Here is a 17,422-nt window from a genome sequence, read left to right on the forward strand (position 1 = left end):
CTCAGTACTGACCCTCTGACAGTGCAGCACTCCCTCAGGACTGACCCTCTGACAGTGCAGCACTCCCTCAGTACTGACCCTCTGACAGTGCAGCACTCCCTCAGGACTGACCCTCTGACAGTGCAGTGCTCCCTCAGTACGAGCCTCTGACAGTGCAGCACTCCCTCAGGACTGACCCTCTGACAGTGCAGCACTCCCTCAGCACTGACCCTCAGACAGTGCAGTGCCTCCTCAGTACTGAGCCTCTGACAGTGCAGCACTCCCTCAGTACTGACCCTCTGACAGTGCAGCACTCCCTCAGTACTGACCCTCTGACAGTGCAGCGCTCCCTCAGTACTGACCCTCTGACAGTGCAGCACTGCCTCAGTACTGACCCTCTGACAGTGCAGCACTCCCTCAGGACTGACCCTCTGACAGTGCAGCACTCCCTCAGTACTGACCCTCTGACAGTGCAGCACTCCCTCAGGACTGACCCTCTGACAGTGCAGTGCTCCCTCAGTACTGAGCCTCTGACAGTGCAGCACTCCCTCAGTACTGACCCTCTGACAGTGCAGCACTGCCTCAGTACTGACCCTCTGACAGTGCAGCACTCCCTCAGGACTGACCCTCTGACAGTGCAGCACTCCCTCAGTAATGACCCTCTGACAGTGCAGCACTCCCTCAGGACTGACCCTCTGACAGTGCAGTGCTCCCTCAGTACTGAGTCTCTGACAGTGCAGCACTCCCTAAGGACTGACCCTCTGACAGTACAGCCCTCCCTCAGGACTGACCCTCTGACAGTGCAGCCCTCCCTCAGTACTGACCCTCTGACAGTGCAGCACTCCCTCAGTACTGACCCTCTGACAGTGTAGTGCTCCCTCAGTACTGAGCCTCTGACAGTGCAGCACTCCCTCAGGACTGACCCTCTGACAGTGCAGCAGTCCCTCAGTACTGACCCTCTGACAGTGCAGCACCCCCTCAGGACTGGCCCTCTGACAGTGCAGCGCTCCCTCAGTACTGACCCTCTGACAGTGCAGCACTCCCTCAGGACTGACCCTCTGACAGTGCAGTGCTCCCTCAGTACTGACCCTCTGACAGTGCAGCACCCATTTCCTCTGACTCCACGCATAAATTCCCTCTTTTGTCTTTGAGTGGGCCAATCCTTTCTCAAGTTACCCTCTTGTTCCTTATATACGAATAAAAGGCTTTGGGATTTTGCTTAACCCTGTTAGCCAAAGATATTTCATGACCCCTTTTAGCCCTCTTTATTGCGCATTTGAGATTTGCCCTACTTTCCCGATATTCCTCCAAAACTTCAGCAATTTTAAGTCGCCTAGATCTTATGTATGCTTCCTTTTTCATCTCAGCTAGTCTTACAATTCCACCCGTCATCTATGGTTCCCTAATCTTGCCGTTTCTATCCCTCATTTTCACAGGGACATGTCTGTCCTGCACTCTAATCAACCTTTCCTTAAAAGACCCCCACATTTCAAATGTGGATTTACCCTTAAAGAGCTGCTCCCAATCCACATTCCCTAGCTCCTGCCAAATTTTGTTATACTTGGCCTTTCCCCAATTTAGCACTCTTCCTTTAGGACCACTCTCGTCTTTGTCCAAGAGTATTCTAAAACTTACGGAATTGTGATTGTTATTCCCAAAGTAACCACCGACTGAAACTTCAACCACCTGGCCGGGATAATTTCCCAATACCAGGTCAAGTATGGCCCCTTCCCGAGTTGGACTATTTGCAGACTGCTCTAAAAAACTCTCCTGGATGCTCCTTACAAATTCTGCACCATCTCCGCCTCCAACACTATATGAGTCCCATTCAATGTTGGGGAAGTTAAAATCTCCCATCACGACCACCCTATTGCTCCTACATTTTTCTATAATCTGTCTACATATTTGTACCTCTACTTCACGCTCGCTTTTGGGAGGCATGTAGTAAAGTCCCAACAATGTTACTGCACCCTTCCTATTTCTTAGCTCTACCCATATTGCCTCAGTGCTCGAATCCTCCATCGTGCCCTCCTTAATCACAGCTGTGATATCATCTCTGACCAGTAATGCAACTCCTCCACCCCTTTTACCTCCCTCTCTATCCCTCCTGAAGTATCTATACCCTGGGATATTTAGTTGCCAGTCTTGCCCGTCCCTCAACCAAGTCTTAGTAACCCCGGGTGGAACAAATCATTACAAGGGGACATAAATTTAAAGTGAATGGTGGAAGATGTAGGGGGGATGTCAGAGGTAGGTTCTTTACCCAGAGAGTAGTGGGGGCATGGAATGCACTGCCTGTGGAAGTAGTTGAGTCGGAAACATTAGGGACCTTCAAGCAGCTATTGGATAGGTACATGGATTACGGTAAAATGATATAGTGTAGATTTATTTGTTCTTAAGGGCAGCACGGTAGCATTGTGGATAGCACAATTGCTTCACAGCTCCAGGGTACCAGGTTTGATTCCAGCTTGGGTCACTGTCTGTGCGGAGTCTGCACATCCTCCCCGTGTCTGCGTGGGTTTCCTCCGGGTGCTCCGGTTTCCTCCCACAGTCCAAAGATGTGCAGGTTAGGTGGATTGGCCATGATAAATTGCCCTTAGTGTCCAAAATTGCCCTTAGTGTTGGGTGGAGGTGTTGACTTTGGGTAGGGTGCTCTTTCCAAGAGCCGGTGCAGACTCAATGGGCCGAATGGCCTCCTTCTGCACTGTAAATTCAATGATAATCTATGATTAATCTAGGACAAAGATTCGGGAGAACATCTTGGGCCGAAGGGCCTGTTCTGTGCTGTATTTTTCTAAGTTCTATGTTCTAATACCAATAACATCATATTCTCAGGTATTAATCCAAGCCCTAAATTCATCTGCCTTACCTGCTACACTTATCGCATTGAAACAAATGCACCTCAGACCACCTGTCCCTTTGCATTCATCATCTCTTCCCTGTCTACTCTTCCCCTCAGTCACATTGAGTTTATTATCTAGTACCTTACTGGCTTTAGTTGCTGCCTCTTTACTGACCTCCAACTTCCTAATCTGGTTCCCATCCCCCTGCCACATTAGTTTAAAACCTCCCCAACAGTGTTAGCAAAAGCACCCCCTCGGACATTGGTTCCAGTCCTGCCCAGGTGTAGACCATCCGATTTGTAATGGTCCCACAGCCCCCAGAACCGGTTCCAATGTCCCAAAAATCTGAACCCCTCCCGCCTGCACCATCTCTCAAGCCACGTATTCATTCTGACTATTCTTGAATTGGCTCTGACTGTCTCATGGCACTGGTAGCAATCCTGAGATTACTACCTTTGAGGTCCTACTTTTTAACTTATCTCCTAACTCCCTAAATTCTGATTGCAGGACCTCATCCTGTTTTTTACCTATATCGTTGGTGCCTACATGCACCACGACAACTGGCTGTTCACCCTCCCCCTTCAGTATGTCCTGCAGCCGATCTGAGACATCCCTGACCCGTGCACCTGGGAGGCAACATACCATTCTGGAGACTCGTTTTCGACCACATAAACGCCTGTCTACTCTCCTTACGATTGAATCCTCTATGACTATAGCCCTGCCAGTCTTTTTCCCGCTCTTCTGTGCAGCAGAGCCAACCACTGTGCCATGAGCCTGGCTACTACTGCCTTCCCCTCGTGAGTCATCTCCCCCAACAGTATCCAAAACGGTATACCTGTTTTGGAGGGAGATGACTGCAGGGGACACCTGCACTGCCTTCCTGCTCTTTCTCTGCCTTTTGGTCACCCATTCCCTGTCTCCCTCACCAACCCTAATCTGTGGTGTGACCAACTCACTGAACGTGCTATCCACGACCTCCTCAGCATCGTGGATGCTCCAAAGTGAGTCCATCCGCAGCTCCAGAGCCGTCATTCAGTCTAACAGGAGCTGCAGCTGGACACACCTCCCACACATGATGGAGTCGGGCATCAGCCGCGTCCCTGAACTCCCACATCGAGCACGTGGAGCATAACACAGGTCTGGGATCTCCTGCCATTTTTACACTTTACCTTAACTGATTACAAATATAATATCAAATAATGAACAAGTGAAAAGAATAAAGATTTTACTTACCAAACACAATACTTACCAACACACGAAGAGTTAAATTTCTCACAGCTCCTGCTAATTGGAGCACTTTCCTTACCAGCCAATCAGGTCACTGCTTTGCTGTGATGTCACTCTTCAAGGTAAGTTTTTAAAGAGGAAAACATACCTTCCCGACAGACCCCTGGCCATTGCTCCCGCCGAAAACCTGAAGGCCGCTTCTCCGGCAGCTGTGTCCCCGCCGCTCTCCTCGCGCTCTTTTATCCTGTGTCCCCGCTGCTCTCCTCGCGCTCTTTTATCCTGTGTCCCCGCCGCTCTCCTCGCGCTCTTTTATCCTGTGTCCCCGCAGTTCTCCACGTGCTCTTTTATCCTGTGTCCCCGCCGCTCTCCTCGCGCTCTTTTATCCTGTGTCCCCGCAGCTCTCCTCGCGCTCTTTTATCCTGTTTCCCCGCAGTTCTCCACGTGCTCTTTCACTGCAGGCTGTGACATCACAGTTCAACTTCTTTCTACTTCTACTTACACCTGCCCTCGAGTTTCCCTCTTGATCTTGTGCAGCACTCTCTCAGTACTGACCCTCTGACAGTGTAGCACTCCCGCAGTACTGACCATCTGACAGTGCAGCACTCCCTCAGTACTGACCCTCTGACAGTGCAGCACTCCTTCAGTGCTGACCCACTGACAGTGCAGCAGTCCCTCAGTACTGACCCTCTGACAGTGCAGCGCACCCTCAGTGCTGACCCTCTGACACTGCAGCACTCCCTCAGTACGGACCCTCTGACACTGCAGCGCTCCCTCAGTACTGACCCTCTGACAGTGCAGCGCTCCCTCAGTACTGACCCTCTGACAGTGCAGCACTCCCTCAGTGCTGACCCACTGACAGTGCAGCAGTCCCTCTGACGGTGCAGCACTCCCTCAGTACTGATTGTGACAGTGCAGCACTCCCTCAGTACTGACCCTATGACAGTGCAGCACTCCCTCAGTACTGACCCTCTGACAGTGTAGCACTCCCTCAGTACTGACCCTCTGACAGTGCAGCACTCCCTCAGTACTGACCCTCTGACGGTGCCGCACACTCTCAATAATGACCCTCTGACAGTGAGGCACTCCCTCAGTACTGACCCTCTGACAATGCAGCACTCCCTCAGTAGTGACCCTCTGACAGTGCAGAACTCCCTCAGTACTGACCCTCTGACAGTGCAGCACTCCCTCAGTAGTGACCCTCTGACAGTGCAGCACTCCCTCAGTAGTGACCCTCTGTCAGTGCAGCACTCACTCAACACTGACTCTCTGACAGTGAGGCACTTCCTCAGTACTGACCCTCTGAATGTGCAGCACACTCTCAATAATGACCCTCTGAAAGTGAGGCACTCCCTCAGTACTGACCCTCTGACAATGCAGCACTCCCTCAGTAGTGACCCTCTGTCAGTGCAGCACTCACTCAATACAGACTCTCTGACAGTGAGGCACTTCCTCAGTACTGACCCTCTGACTGTGCAGCACTCCCTCAGTACTGCTTGTGACAGTGCAGCACTCCCTCAGCACTGACCCTCTGACGGTGCCGCACCCCCTCAGTACTGACCCGCTGACAGTGCAGCACTCACTTAGTACTGACCCTCTGACAGTGCAGCAGTCCCTCAGTACTGACCCTCTGACGGTGCAACACTCCCTCAGTACTAACCCTCTGACTGTGCAGCACTCCCTCATCACTGAACCTCTGACACTGCAGCACTCCCTCAGAACTGACCCTCTGACAGTGCAGCACTCCCTCAGTAGTGACCCTCTGTCAGTGCAGCACTCCCTCAGTACTGACTGACAGTGCAGCATTCCCTCAGTACTGACCCTCTGACAGTGCCGCACTCCCTCAGTACTGACCCTCTGACGGTGCCACACCCCCTCAGTACTGACCCTCTGACAGTGCCGCACTTCCTCAGTACTGACCCTCTGACAGTGCAGAACTCCATCAGTACTGACCCTCTGACAGTGCAGCACTCCCTCAGTAGTGACCCTCTGACAGTGCAGCACTCTCCCAATACTGACTCTCTGACAGTGAGGCACTTCCTCAGTACTCACCCTCTGAATGTGCAGCACCCTCTCAATAATGACCCTCTTACAGTGAGGCACTCCCTCAGTACTGACCCTCTGATAATGCATCACTCCCTCAGTAGTGACCCTCTGTCAGTGCAGCACTCACTCAATACTGACTCTCTGACAGTGAGGCACTTCCTCAGTACTGACCCTCTGACTGTGCAGCACACTCTCAATAATGACCCTCTGACAGTGAGACACTCCCTCAGTACTGACCCTCTGACAATGCAGCACTCCCTCAGTACTGACCCTCTGACTGTGCAACACTCTCTCAATACTGACCCTCTGACAGCGAGGCACTCCCTCAGTCCTGACCCACTTACAGTGCAGCACTCCCTCCGTACTGACTGTGACAGTGAGGTACTCCCTCAGGACTGACCCTCTGACAGTGCAGCACTCCCTCAGTTCTGACTGTGACAGTGCAGCACTCCCTCAGTACTGACCCTCTGACAGTGCCGCACTCCCTCAGTTCTGACCCTCTGACAGTGCAGCACTCCCTCAGTACTGACCCTATGACAGTGTAGCACTCCCTCAGTACTGACCCTCTGACAGTGCAGCACTCCCTCAGTACTGACCCTCTGACAGTGCAGCACTCCCTCAGTACTGACCCTCTGACAGTGCAGCAGTCCCTCAGTACTGACCCTCTGACGGTGCAGCACTCCCTCAGTACTGACCCTCTGACAGTGCAGCACTCCCTCAGCACTGAACCTCTGATACTGCAGCACTCCCTCAGTACTGACCCTCTGACAGTGCAGCACTCCCTCAGTAGTGACCCTCTGTCAGTGCAGCACTCCCTCAGCACTGACTGTGACAGTGCAGCACTCCCTCAGTACTGACCCTCTGACAGTGCCGCACTCCCTCAGTACTGAGCCTCTGACGGTGTAGCACCCCCTCGGGACTGACCTTCTGACAGTGCCACACTCCCTCAGTACTGACCCTCTGACAGTGCAGCACTCCCTCAGTAGTGACCCTTTGACAGTGCAGCACTCTCTCAATAATGACCCTCTGACAGTGAGGCACTCCCTCAGTACTGACCCTCTGACAGTGCAGAACTCCCTCAGTACTGACCCTCTGACAATGCAGCACACCCTCAGTACTGACCCTCTGACTGTGCAACACTCTCTCAATACTGACCCTCTGACAGCGAGGCACTCCCTCAGTCCTGACCCACTTACAATGCAGCACTCACTCAGTTCTGACCCTGGGACAGTGCTGCACTCCCTCAGCACTGACCCTCTGACAGTGCAGCACTCCTTAAGTACTGACCCACTGACAGTGCAGCCCTCCCTCAGTACTGACCCTCTGACAGTGTAGCACTCCCTCAGTATTGACCCTCTGACAGTGCAGCACTCCCTCAGTACTGACCCTCTGAAAGTGCAGCACTCCCTCAGAATTGACCCTCTGACAGTGCAGCACTCCCTCAGTACTGACCCTCTGACAGTGCAGCACTGCCTCAGCACTGACCCTCTGACAATGCAGCACTCCCTCAGTACTGAACCTCTGACACTGCAGCACTCCCTCAGTACTGACCCTCTGACAGTGCAGCACTCCCTCAGTACTGAACCTCTGACACTGCAGCACTCCCTCAGTACTGACCCTCTGACAGTGCCGCACTCCCTCAGTACTGACCCTCTGACGGTGCCGCACCCCCTCAGTACTGACCCTCTGACAGTGCCGCACTTCCTCAGTACTGACCCTCGGACAGTGCAGAACTCCCTCAGTACTGACCCTCTGACAGTGCAGCACTCCCTCAGTAGTGACCCTCTGACAGTGCAGCAGTCCCTCAGTACTGACCCTCTGACGGTGCAACACTCCCTCAGTACTAACCCTCTGACTGTGCAGCACTCCCTCATCACTGAACCTCTGACACTGCAGCACTCCCTCAGAACTGACCCTCTGACAGTGCAGCACTCCCTCAGTAGTGACCCTCTGTCAGTGCAGCACTCCCTCAGTACTGACTGACAGTGCAGCATTCACTCAGTACTGACCCTCTGACAGTGCCGCACTCCCTCAGTACTGACCCTCTGACGGTGCCACACCCCCTCAGTACTGACCCTCTGACAGTGCCGCACTTCCTCAGTACTGACCCTCTGACAGTGCAGAACTCCATCAGTACTGACCCTCTGACAGTGCAGCACTCCCTCAGTAGTGACCCTCTGACAGTGCAGCACTCTCCCAATACTGACCATCTGACAGTGAGGCACTTCCTCAGTACTCACCCTCTGAATGTGCAGCACCCTCTCAATAATGACCCTCTTACAGTGAGGCACTCCCTCAGTACTGACCCTCTGACAATGCATCACTCCCTCAGTAGTGACCCTCTGTCAGTGCAGCACTCACTCAATACTGACTCTCTGACAGTGAGGCACTTCCTCAGTACTGACCCTCTGACTGTGCAGCACACTCTCAATAATGACCCTCTGACAGTGAGACACTCCCTCAGTACTGACCCTCTGACAATGCAGCACTCCCTCAGTACTGACCCTCTGACTGTGCAACACTCTCTCAATACTGACCCTCTGACAGCGAGGCACTCCCTCAGTCCTGACCCACTTACAGTGCAGCACTCCCTCCGTACTGACTGTGACAGTGAGGTACTCCCTCAGGACTGACCCTCTGACAGTGCAGCACTCCCTCAGTACTGACCCTCTGACAGTGCAGCACTCCCTCAGTACTGACCCTCTGACAGTGCAGCAGTCCCTCAGTACTGACCCTCTGACGGTGCAGCACTCCCTCAGTACTGACCCTCTGACAGTGCAGCACTCCCTCAGCACTGAACCTCTGATACTGCAGCACTCCCTCAGTACTGACCCTCTGACAGTGCAGCACTCCCTCAGTAGTGACCCTCTGTCAGTGCAGCACTCCCTCAGCACTGACTGTGACAGTGCAGCACTCCCTCAGTACTGACCCTCTGACAGTGCCGCACTCCCTCAGTACTGAGCCTCTGACGATGTAGCACCCCCTCGGGACTGACCTTCTGACAGTGCCACACTCCCTCAGTACTGACCCTTTGACAGTGCAGCACTCCCTCAGTAGTGACCCTTTGACAGTGCAGCACTCTCTCAATAATGACCCTCTGACAGTGAGGCACTCCCTCAGTGCTGACCCTCTGACAGTGCAGAACTCCCTCAGTACTGACCCTCTGACAATGCAGCACACCCTCAGTACTGACCCTCTGACTGTGCAACACTCTCTCAATACTGACCCTCTGACAGCGAGGCACTCCCTCAGTCCTGACCCACTTACAATGCAGCACTCACTCAGTTCTGACCCTGGGACAGTGCTGCACTCCCTCAGCACTGACCCTCTGACAGTGCAGCACTCCTTAAGTATTGACCCACTGACAGTGCAGCCCTCCCTCAGTACTGACCCTCTGACAGTGTAGCACTCCCTCAGTATTGACCCTCTGACAGTGCAGCACTCCCTCAGTACTGACCCTCTGAAAGTGCAGCACTCCCTCAGAATTGACCCTCTGACAGTGCAGCACTCCCTCAGTACTGACCCTCTGACAGTGCAGCACTGCCTCAGCACTGACCCTCTGACAATGCAGCACTCCCTCAGTACTGAACCTCTGACACTGCAGCACTCCCTCAGTACTGACCCTCTGACAGTGCAGCACTCCCTCAGTACTGAACCTCTGACACTGCAGCACTCCCTCAGTACTGACCCTCTGACAGTGCAGCACTCCCTCAGTACTGACTGTGACAGTGCAGCACTCCCTCAGTACTGACCCTCTGACAGTGCCGCACTCCCTCAGTACTGACCCTCTGACGGTGCCGCACCCCCTCAGTACTGACCCTCTGACAGTGCCGCACTTCCTCAGTACTGACCCTCGGACAGTGCAGAACTCCCTCAGTACTGACCCTCTGACAGTGCAGCACTCCCTCAGTAGTGACCCTCTGACAGTGCAGCACTCCCTCAGTAGTGACCCTCTGTCAGTGCAGCACTCACTCAATACTGACTCTCTGACAGTGAGGCACTTCCTCAGTACTGACCCTCTGAATGTGCAGCACACTCTCAACAATGACCCTCTGACAGTGAGGCACTCCCTCAGTACTGACCCTCTGACAATGCAGCACTCCCTCAGTAGTGACCCTCTGTCAGTGCAGCACTCACTCAATCCTGACTCTCTGACAGTGAGGCACTTCCTCAGTACTGACCCTCTGACTGTGCAGCACACTCTCAATAATGACCCTCTGACAGTGAGGCACTCCCTCAGTACTGACCCTCTGACAATGCAGCACTCCCTCAGTACTGACCCTCTGACTGTGCAACACTCTCTCAATACTGACCCTCTGACAGCGAGGCACTCCCTCAGTCCTGACCCACTTACAGTGCAGCACTCCCTCAGTACTGACCCTCTGAAGGTGCAGCACTCCGTCAGTACTGACTGTGACAGTGAGGTACTCCCTCAGTACTGACCCTCTGACAGTGCCACACTCCCTCAGTACTGACCCTCTGACAGTGCAGCACTCCCTCAGTACTGACCCTATGACAGTGTAGCACTCCCTCAGTACTGACCCTCTGACAGTGCAGCACTCCCTCAATACTGACCCTCTGACAGTGCAGCACTCCCTCAGTACTGACCCTCTGACAGTGCAGCAGTCCCTCAGTACTGACCCTCTGACGGTGCAGCACTCCCTCAGTACTGACCCTCTGACAGTGCTGCACTCCCTCAGCACTGAACCTCTGACACTGCAGCACTCCCTCAGTACTGACCCTCTGACAGTGCAGCACTCCCTCAGTAGTGACCCTCTGACAGTGCAGCACTCCCTCAGTACCAACTGTGACAGTGCAGCACTCCCTCAGTACTGACCCTCTGACAGTGCCGCACTCCCTCAGTACTGACCATCTGACGGTGCAGCACCCCCTCAGCACTGACCTGCTGACAGTGCCGCACTTCCTCAGTAGTGACCCTCTGACAGTGCAGCACTCCCTCAGTACCAACTGTGACAGTGCAGCACTCCCTCAGTACTGACCCTCTGACAGTGCCGCACTCCCTCAGTACTGACCCTCTGACGGTGCAGCACCCCCTCAGCACTGACCTGCTGACAGTGCCGCACTTCCTCAGTACTGACCCTCTGACAGTGCAGAACTCCCTCAGTACTGACCCTCTGACAGTGCAGCACTCCCTCAGTACTGACCCTCTGACAGTGCTGCACTCCCTCAGCACTGAACCTCTGACACTGCAGCACTCCCTCAGTACTGACCCTCTGACAGTGCAGCACTCCCTCAGTAGTGACCCTCTGACAGTGCAGCACTCCCTCAGTACCAACTGTGACAGTGCAGCACTCCCTCAGTACTGACCCTCTGACAGTGCCGCACTCCCTCAGTACTGACCCTCTGACGGTGCAGCACCCCCTCAGCACTGACCTGCTGACAGTGCCGCACTTCCTCAGTACTGACCCTCTGACAGTGCAGAACTCCCTCAGTACTGACCCTCTGACAGTGCAGCACTCCCTCAGTACTGACCCTCTGACAGTGCAGCACTCTCCCAATACTGACTCTCAGACAGTGAGGCACTCCCTCAGTACTGACCCTCTGACAATGCAGCACACCCTCAGTACTGACCCTCTGACTGTGCAATACTCTCTCAATACTGACCCTCTGACAGCGAGGCACTCCCTAAGTCCTGACCCACTTACAGTGCAGCACTCCCTCAGTACTGACCCTGGGACAGTGCAGCACTCCCTCAGTACTGACCCTCTGACAGTGCAGCACTCCCTCAGCACTGACCCTCTGACAGTGAGGCACTCCCTCAGTACTGACCCACTGACAGTGCAGCACTCCCTCAGTACTGACCCTCTGACAGTGTAGCACTCCCTCAGTACTCACCCTCTGACAGTGCAGCACTCCCTCAGAACTGACCCTCTGACAGTGCAGCACTCCCTCAGCACTGACCCTCTGACAGTGCAGCACTCCCTCAGTACTGACCCTCTGACAGTGCAGCACTCCCTCAGCACTGAACCTCTGACACTGCAGCACTCCCTCAGTACTGACCCTCTGACAGTGCAGCACTCCCTCAGTAGTGACCCTCTGTCAGTGCAGCACTCCCTCAGTACTGACTGTGACAGTGCAGCACTCCCTCAGTACTGACCCTCTGACAGTGCCGCACTCCCTCAGTACTGACCCTCTGAAGGTGCCGCACCCCCTCAGTACTGACCCTCTGACAGTGCAGCACTCACTCAATACTGACTCTCTGACAGTGAGGCATTTCCTCAGTACTGACCCTCTGACTGTGCAGCACACTCTCAATAATGACCCTCTGACAGTGAGGCACTCCCTCAGTACTGACCCTCTGACAATGCAGCACTCCCTCAGTACTGACCCACTTACAGTGCAGCACTCCCTCATTACTGACCCTGGGACAGTGCAGCACTCCCTCAGCACTGACCCTCTGGCAGTGCAGCACTCCCTCAGTACTGACCCTCTGACAGTGCAGCACTCCCTCAGTACTGACCCTCTGACAGTGCAGCACTCGCTCAGCACTGAACCTCTGACACTGCAGCACTCCCTCAGTGCTGACCCTCTGACAGGGCAGCACTCCCTCAGTAGTGACCCTCTGTCAGTGCAACACTCCCTCAGCACTGACTGTGACAGTGCCGCACTCCCTCAGTACTGACCCTCTGACGGTGCAGCACTCCCTCAGTACTGACCCTCTGAAGGTGCAGCACTCCCTCAGTACTGACTGTGACAGTGCCGCACTCCCTCAGTACTGACCCTCTGACAGTGCAGCACTCCCTCAGTACTGACTGAGACAGTGCAGCACTCCCTCAGTACTGACCCTCTGACAGTGCCGCACTCCCTCAGTACTGACCCTCTGACGGTGCAGCACCCCCTCAGTACACAGTGGGACTTTCCTGATCAGAATCCACAAACTTGAACTCTCTTCAGGGGCGAAATTCTCCGGTATCGGCGCGATGTCCGCCGACCGGCGCCCAAAACGGTGCAAATCAGTCGGGCATCGCGCCGCCCCAAAGGTGCAGAATCCTCCGCACCTTGGGGGCCGTGCCCCAACCTTAAGGGGCTAAGCCCGCGCCGGACTGATTTCCGGCCTGCCAGCTGGCGGAAAAGGTGTTTGGTGCCCCGCCAGTTGGCGGGCCGGAAATGACATCTCCGGGCGGCGCATGCGCGAGAGCGGTAGTGGCCGCTCACGGCATCCCCGCGCATGCGCTGTGGAGGGAGTCTCTTCCGCCTCCGCCATGGTGGAGACCGTGGTGAAGGCGGAAGGAAAAGAATGCCCCCACGGCCCGCCCGTGAATCAGTGGGCCCCGATCGCAGGCCAGGCCACCGTGGGGGCACCCCCCCGAGCCAGATCGCCCCGCGACTCCCCCAGGACCCCGGAGCCCGCCCGCGCCGCCTTGTGCCGCCGGTAAGGTCGGTGGTTTAATCTACGCCGGCGGGACAGGCACTCTAGCAGTGGGACTTCGGCCCATTAGGGCCGGAGAATCGCGGGGGGGGGCCCCGCCAACCGGCGTGGCGCGATTCCCTCCCCCGGCGAATATCCGGTGCCGGAGAATTCGGCAACCGGCGGGGTGCCGGGATTCACGCCAGCCCCCGGCGATCCTCCGACCCGGCGGGGGGCCGGGATTCACGCCAGCCCCCGGCGATCCTACGACCCAGCGCGGGGCCGGGATTCACGCCAGCCCCCGGCGATCCTCCGACCCGGCGCGGGGCCGGGATTCACGCCAGCCCCCGGCGATCCTCCGACCCGGCGGGGGGCCGGGATTCACGCCAGCCACCGGCGATCCTCCGACCCGGCGGGGCCGGGATTCACGCCAGCCCCCGGCGATCCTCCGACACAGCGGGGCCGGGATTCACGCCAGCCCCCGGCGATCCTCCGACCCGGCGGGGGGCCGGGATTCACGCCAGCCCCCGGCGATCCTCCGACCCGGCGGGGGGCCGGGATTCACGCCAGCCCCCGGCGATCCTCCGACCCGGCGGGGGGCCGGGATTCACGCCACCCCCCGGCGATGCTCCGACCCGGCGGGGGGCCGGGATTCACGCCAGCCCCCGGCGATCCTCCGACCAGGCGGGGGGCCGGGATTCACGCCAGCCCCCGGCGATCCTCCGACCCGGCGGGGGGCCGGGATTCACGCCAGCCCCCGGCGATCCTCCGACCCGGCGGGGGGCCGGGATTCACGCCAGCCCCCGGCGATCCTCCGACCCGGCGGGGGGCCGGGATTCACGCCAGCCCCCGGCGATCCTCCGACCCGGCGCGGGGCCGGGATTCACGCCAGCCCCCGGCGATCCTCCGACCCGGCGGGGGGCCGGGATTCACGCCAGCCCCCGGCGATCCTCCGACCCGGCGGGGGGCCGGAGAATCTCGCCCCTGAACTCTGCTGAAGCTATTTGATCCTTCATCAATTTACAATCACTTGCCATCCAACTCCATGCAAAACGCAATTGCCACCCAGTCCCTCAAAGACTCATTTCAAATAATCACATTTGTCTTTTAATTTTTAGGCTGCTTTTGCCCTTTCTGTGTCCATAACCTGCTCCACCCACTACAGCAACCTGCTTCATATATTCCTGTCCCTCCCTCTCTAGCCTTCTCTCTAACCTGCCTCCATTTCGCCCAATACAGGGAGCCGAGAGCTCAGATCCCTTCGTTTTCTCGTTAAATGCCCCTTTCTTGTTGTCCTGTCAACGAGCTTTGACCATCTCTCCGGTTTCTTCTTTGATGTCAGCTGATGTATTTCTGTATTAATTTACCTGAGGAAGGAGCAGTGCTCCGAAAGCTAGTGATTCGAAACAAACCAATTGGACTTTAACTTGGTGCTGTAAGCTCACCGGCATCTCCACATCATCGATATTAATTGAGTAGGATTGTAATTCAGTTTATCCCTACCTGGAGCAGACTCCAATTCAAAGTATCCTGGAACATCCACCTGTCGGTATATACCCGTCACGTTGACACATGTCCCATTTCTAAGAATAAAATAACAAAGGATTATCAGATTGTAATGAACGGGCTGAATTTTATCCAGCAGTAAGTCAGGGGGTTAGCCATACTGACGGTTCCAGTGGTGAGCTTGCAATACAGAAGGATCTGGTAGTGAGTTTGTAATGCTGGGAGATCTGGTGGTCAATCTAACATGCAAGGATCTGGTGGTGAGCCTGTAATGTGGGGTATATGGAGGGCAGTCTGTAATGCAAGATCCTGTAACATGCAGCACCTGTGACGCATGGGATCTGCTGGTGGTGAGTCTGTCAGGCAGGGGAATCTGGTGGTCTCTCTGTCAGGCAGGGGAATCTGGTGGTCTCTCTGTCAGGCAGGGGAATCTGGTGGTCTCTCTGTCAGGCAGGGGAATCTGGTGGTCTCGCTGTCAGGCAGGGGGAATCTGGTGGTCTCTCTGTCAGGCAGGGGATTCTGGTGTTGAGTCTGTCAGGCAGGGGAATCTGGTGGTGAGTCTGTCAGGCAGGGGATTCTGGTGTTGAGTCTGTCAGGCAGGGGAATCTGGTGGTCTCTCTGTCAGGCAGGGGAATCTGGTGGTCTCTCTGTCAGGCAGGGGAATCTGGTGGTCTCTCTGTCAGGCAGGGGAATCTGGTGGTCTCGCTGTCAGGCAGGTGGAATCTGGTGGTCTCTCTGTCAGGCAGGGGATTCTGGTGTTGAGTCTGTCAGGCAGGGGAATCTGGTGGTGAGTCTGTCAGGCAGGAGAATCTGGTGTTGAGTCTGTCAGGCAGGGGAATCTGGTGGTCTCTCTGTCAGGCAGGGGGAATCTGGTGGTCTCTCTGTCAGACAGGGGATTCTGGTGTTGAGTCTGTCAGGCAGGGAAATCTGGTGGTCTCTCTGTCAGGCAAGAGAATCTGGTGTTGAGTCTGTCAGGCAGGGGAATCTGGTGGTCTCTCTGTCAGGCAGGGGATTCTGGTGTTGAGTCTGTCAGGCAGGGGAATCTGGTGGTCTCTCTGTCAGGCAGGAGAATCTGGTGGTCTCTCTGTCAGGCAGGGGAATCTGGTGGTCTCTCTGTCAGGCACGGGAATCTGGAGGTCTCTCTGTCAGGCAGGGGAACCTGGTGTTGAGTCTGTCAGGCAGGGGAATCTGGTGGTCTCTCTGTCAGACAGGGGAATCTGGTGGTCTCTCTGTCAGGCAGGGGAATCTGGTGGTCTCTCTGTCAGGCAGGGGAATCTGGTGGTCTCTCTGTCAGGCAGGGGGATCTGGTGGTCTCTCTGTCAGGCAAGGGAATCTGGTGGTCTCTCTGTCAGGCAGGGGAATGTAGTTGCGAGTTTGTCAGGCAGGGGAATCTGGTGGTGAGTCTGTCAAGCAGGGGAATCTGGTGGTCTCGCTGTCAGGCAGGGGGATCTGGTGGTCTCTCTGTCAGGCAGGGGAATCTAGTGGTCTCTCTGTCAGGCAGGGGGATCTGGTGGTCTCTCTGTCAGACAGGGGAATCTGGTGGTCTCTCTGTCAGGCAGGAGAACCTGGTGGTCTCTCTGTCAGGCAGGGGAATCTGGTGGTCTCTCTGTCAGGCAGGGGAATCTGGTTGCGAGTTTGTCAGGCAGGGGAATCTGGTGGTGAGTCTGTCAAGCAGGGGAATCTGGTGGTCTCGCTGTCAGGCAGGGGGATCTGGTGGTCTCTCTGTCAGGCAGGGGAATCTGGTGTTGAATCTGTAAGGCAGGGGAATCTGGTGGTCTCTCTGTCAGACAGGGGAATCTGGTGGTCTCTCTGTCAGGCAGGGGAATCTGGTGGTCTCTCTGTCAGGCAAGGGAATCTGGTGTTGAGTCTGTCAGGCAGGGGAATCTGGTGGTCTCTCTGTCAGACAGGGGAATCTGGTGGTCTCTCTGTCAGACAGGTGAATCTGGTGGTCTCTCTGTCAGGCAGGGGAATCTGGTGGTCTCTCTGTCAGGCAGGGGAATCTGGTGGTCTCTCTGTCAGGCAAGGGAATCTGGTGGTCTCTCTGTCAGGCAGGGGAATCTAGTGGTCTCTCTGTCAGGCAGGGGAATCTGGTGGTCTCTCTGTCAGGCAGGGGAATCTGGTGGTCTCTCTGTCAGGCAGAGGAATCTGGTGGTCTCTCTGTCAGGCAGGGAAATCTGGTGGTCTCTCTGCCAGGCAGGGGAATCTGGTGGTCTCTCTGTCAGGCAGGGGAATCTAGTGGTCTCTATGCCAGGCAGGGGAATCTGGTGGTCTCTCTGTCAGGCAGAGGAATCTGGTGGTCTTTTTGTCAGGCAGGGGAATCTGGCGGTCTCTCTGTCAGGCAGGGGAATCGGGTGGTGAGCCTGGTAGGCAGGGGGATCTGGTGGTCTCTCTGTCAGGCAGGGGAATCTGGCGTTGAGTCTGGTAGGCAGGGGGATCTGGTGGTGAGTCTGTCAGG

The 17,422-nt window shown here is 55.8% G+C and overlaps 1 protein-coding gene across 1 annotated transcript in view; it reads right to left on the minus strand.

Annotated features, from left to right (window-relative positions):
- Positions 1-17,422, minus strand: part of LOC140398998 (protein AMBP-like) — a 322,967-nt gene that overhangs the window by 124,776 nt on the left and 180,769 nt on the right. Inside the window, exon 3 of the mRNA XM_072488038.1 lies at positions 14,965-15,044. Within this exon, the coding sequence (XP_072344139.1) occupies positions 14,965-15,044 (80 nt within the window). The remainder of the gene's footprint in view (positions 1-14,964; positions 15,045-17,422) is intronic.

The sequence above is a fragment of the Scyliorhinus torazame genome, chromosome 22, assembly GCF_047496885.1.
Source record: "Scyliorhinus torazame isolate Kashiwa2021f chromosome 22, sScyTor2.1, whole genome shotgun sequence".
NCBI lineage: Eukaryota > Metazoa > Chordata > Chondrichthyes > Carcharhiniformes > Scyliorhinidae > Scyliorhinus > Scyliorhinus torazame.